This window comes from Penaeus chinensis, chromosome 17, assembly GCF_019202785.1.
Source record: "Penaeus chinensis breed Huanghai No. 1 chromosome 17, ASM1920278v2, whole genome shotgun sequence".
In the NCBI taxonomy this organism is placed as follows: Eukaryota; Metazoa; Arthropoda; class Malacostraca; order Decapoda; family Penaeidae; genus Penaeus; species Penaeus chinensis.
Window position 1 is genome coordinate 90,001 of NC_061835.1, and position 2,500 is coordinate 92,500.

At 39.4% G+C, this 2,500-nt stretch overlaps 1 protein-coding gene across 5 annotated transcripts in view; it reads left to right on the forward strand.

Annotated features, from left to right (window-relative positions):
• The window catches only part of LOC125034132 (mothers against decapentaplegic homolog 4-like), a 17,348-nt gene that overhangs the window by 12,577 nt on the left and 2,271 nt on the right, over positions 1-2,500 (forward strand). For all 5 annotated transcript variants that reach the window (XM_047625792.1, XM_047625794.1, XM_047625795.1 and 2 more), the window contains 2 exons: positions 1,541-1,709; positions 2,078-2,210. In XM_047625792.1, the coding sequence (XP_047481748.1) occupies positions 1,541-1,709; positions 2,078-2,210 (302 nt within the window). The remainder of the gene's footprint in view (positions 1-1,540; positions 1,710-2,077; positions 2,211-2,500) is intronic.

Here is a 2,500-nt window from a genome sequence, read left to right on the forward strand (position 1 = left end):
GTTTGTTATGATGCCGGTAGGCGTGACCCGTCAGTATCGGGTTAAGTCCATCTGAGTAAAACTGAGGGTCATGTGAACTGAACCATGCCAGAGCAGCTCTTTTTACATCTTCCAACCAATGAATAATTGGCACCTTTCAATTATTTTTTTAAGTTTGGAAGAAAGAAGTCGGTTGGGGCTAAATGGTGGCTGTAAGGTGGACGTTGGACGATTTCCCATTAAAATTCATGTAGCACAGCTCTTGTCTGCCGAGCGCCATGAGCAGGCGTATTGATGCAGCTTTGCAGGGCATTTTTCTGAGATTTTTTTAGACAGTTTTCTCGAAATGCATTAATAATAAGCAGATGTAATTGTTTTCTTGCTCTCGAGGAAGTGAACTAGCAAAATCCCCTCTGCCTCCCAGAAGACAGTGGCCATGACCTTCCCTCTCTAACACTTAGATTTTGTTTTAACTAGTCCACTTCCACCCTAGGGCAGCCTCAGATTTGTTTGAATTTTGTCCTCGGGATTGTACTGGTAGAGCCATATTTTATCCATTGTCACAGTTCTCTCCAGAAAAGCTTCAGAGTCCTCATCCCACTTGAAAGATCTACCCTTGTTTGCTGCTGATCTGGGGACAACAGTCAAGGGACCCATCAAGTAGAAAGCTTGCCTAGCTTTTGTCATTATAAAAAAGCAAAAAACATAATATTCAATTTTCTGTAAAACAACTTGTGTTGCTGTTCATGGCGCCAGGAATACAATGCTGAGCATGGAAATTACATCCTCCATGACGCTCATCCAGTCACTGCTCACAGACATTTCATTCCACATTCATACATCGATCGGAGTAATGCAAAATCTCCAAGTGAGTAAAATAAACCTCCCAATAGGTTTGTGCACTCATTGCGAGTCTTTTCCCCATCTGCAGTGAGTTAACCCCTTCCCGACGAGTCACGCCTATAAACTTGAAAACAAACCGCTCAAAATGTGACGTGCTGCTGTACGCTGCGGTGGCGTGCCAAAGCGCTCTGAGGCAGTGATTCGGCTTGATGTACCGAACTCACGCGCTCAAAGTTGGCACGTTGCCATGGTTCGCCAGAGCGTATAGTTTTTTTTTAGTTTTCTACACCCGTCACCAAGAGGTTAAAGAAGCATAACAACATGGAAAAGATAAACATCTTAATAAAGTTAAAAGAAACAAGCATTGAAAAGGGAAACACAACAATAAATATAAGAAAATAGAAATATTGATGATATGAATTGTACAACTTTGATAAGAGAAATGTTACAACACTGATAGGAAAACCACTACATTGCCTTGGTTGTCTTTTATCTGATTATTGTTATTTCATACAACTATAAATTAAGTATTATGAAGGTGAAAGCCCAAGCTGCAAATAAAAAAATGATCCTCAGAACGTGGATGATCTAAAATTCTTTCTATGACTGTCAAAATTGCATATGATGAGTCACAGGTTGCAAAATCATGGTTGGGAAAGGTATACTGTAACAAAAAATGGCAAGGGAGGATGATTAACCCATTCATATACCTTTACAGATTGCATATTGGCAAAGGCGTTCAGTTAGACTTGAGAGGTGAAGGAGATGTCTGGTTACGCTGCTTGAGTGACCACAGTGTATTCGTCCAGAGTTATTACCTAGATCGAGAAGCAGGTCGCTCCCCAGGGGATGCTGTACACAAGATCTATCCTTGTGCTTGTATTAAGGTATGGTTTCTGAATTATTTGTATAGGAAGTGCAATAAAGTTTGCTTTCTCAATTGACTAGTAGTTCTGTTCTTGAAAGGGTATGCTTATTTTTCACTCACTCCATAAATAACCCTGATTATGACTTGTGAATTCTTCATAAGGTTTGTTAAATTCTCCATTTGTGGTTACTCAATATTGTGATTAACTCTTTCTTTGTGAAGCAGTATCTGACCAGTATCAAGTGGAATTGAATGGGTGCTGTCAGAAAGTCATAACATCCATTTCATGAATTTTTTAAATTTTGAAGACATTTTAATGATTACTATGTGCCATTTTATTGGAAAAAATATTCAAAGACTCATTAACTGATACAGTTGATGTTGCAGGTGTTTGACCTTCGTCAGTGTCATCGCCAGATGCAGACTCAAGCTGCAACTGCTCAAGCTGCAGCTGCCGCACAAGCCGCAGCTGTAGCTGGCCAGATATCAGGTCCTGCAGCTGTTGGTGGGCTCTCTGCTGGTGAGACTTTTGTACTTTAATTAGTTTAAATATTTATTAGAAATATTTATTACTATATTATCTCTGTGAGTAGTATATAACTTTGTGAAGTAACAATAGTAATAAGGAATATTGTGTTAATTTTGTCATTTTTTAAATTGTTTTGTATTATTAATTTCTCTGTAACACACCCTATATTGTTGGTCATGGAGGGCAGGAATATGATCCGTAGTGTGGAAATAGTGTCCGCCCTAGAGCCTACACTCTTCCAGCCAAGGCACATGAATGGTACATTCCACCATCATTTATTA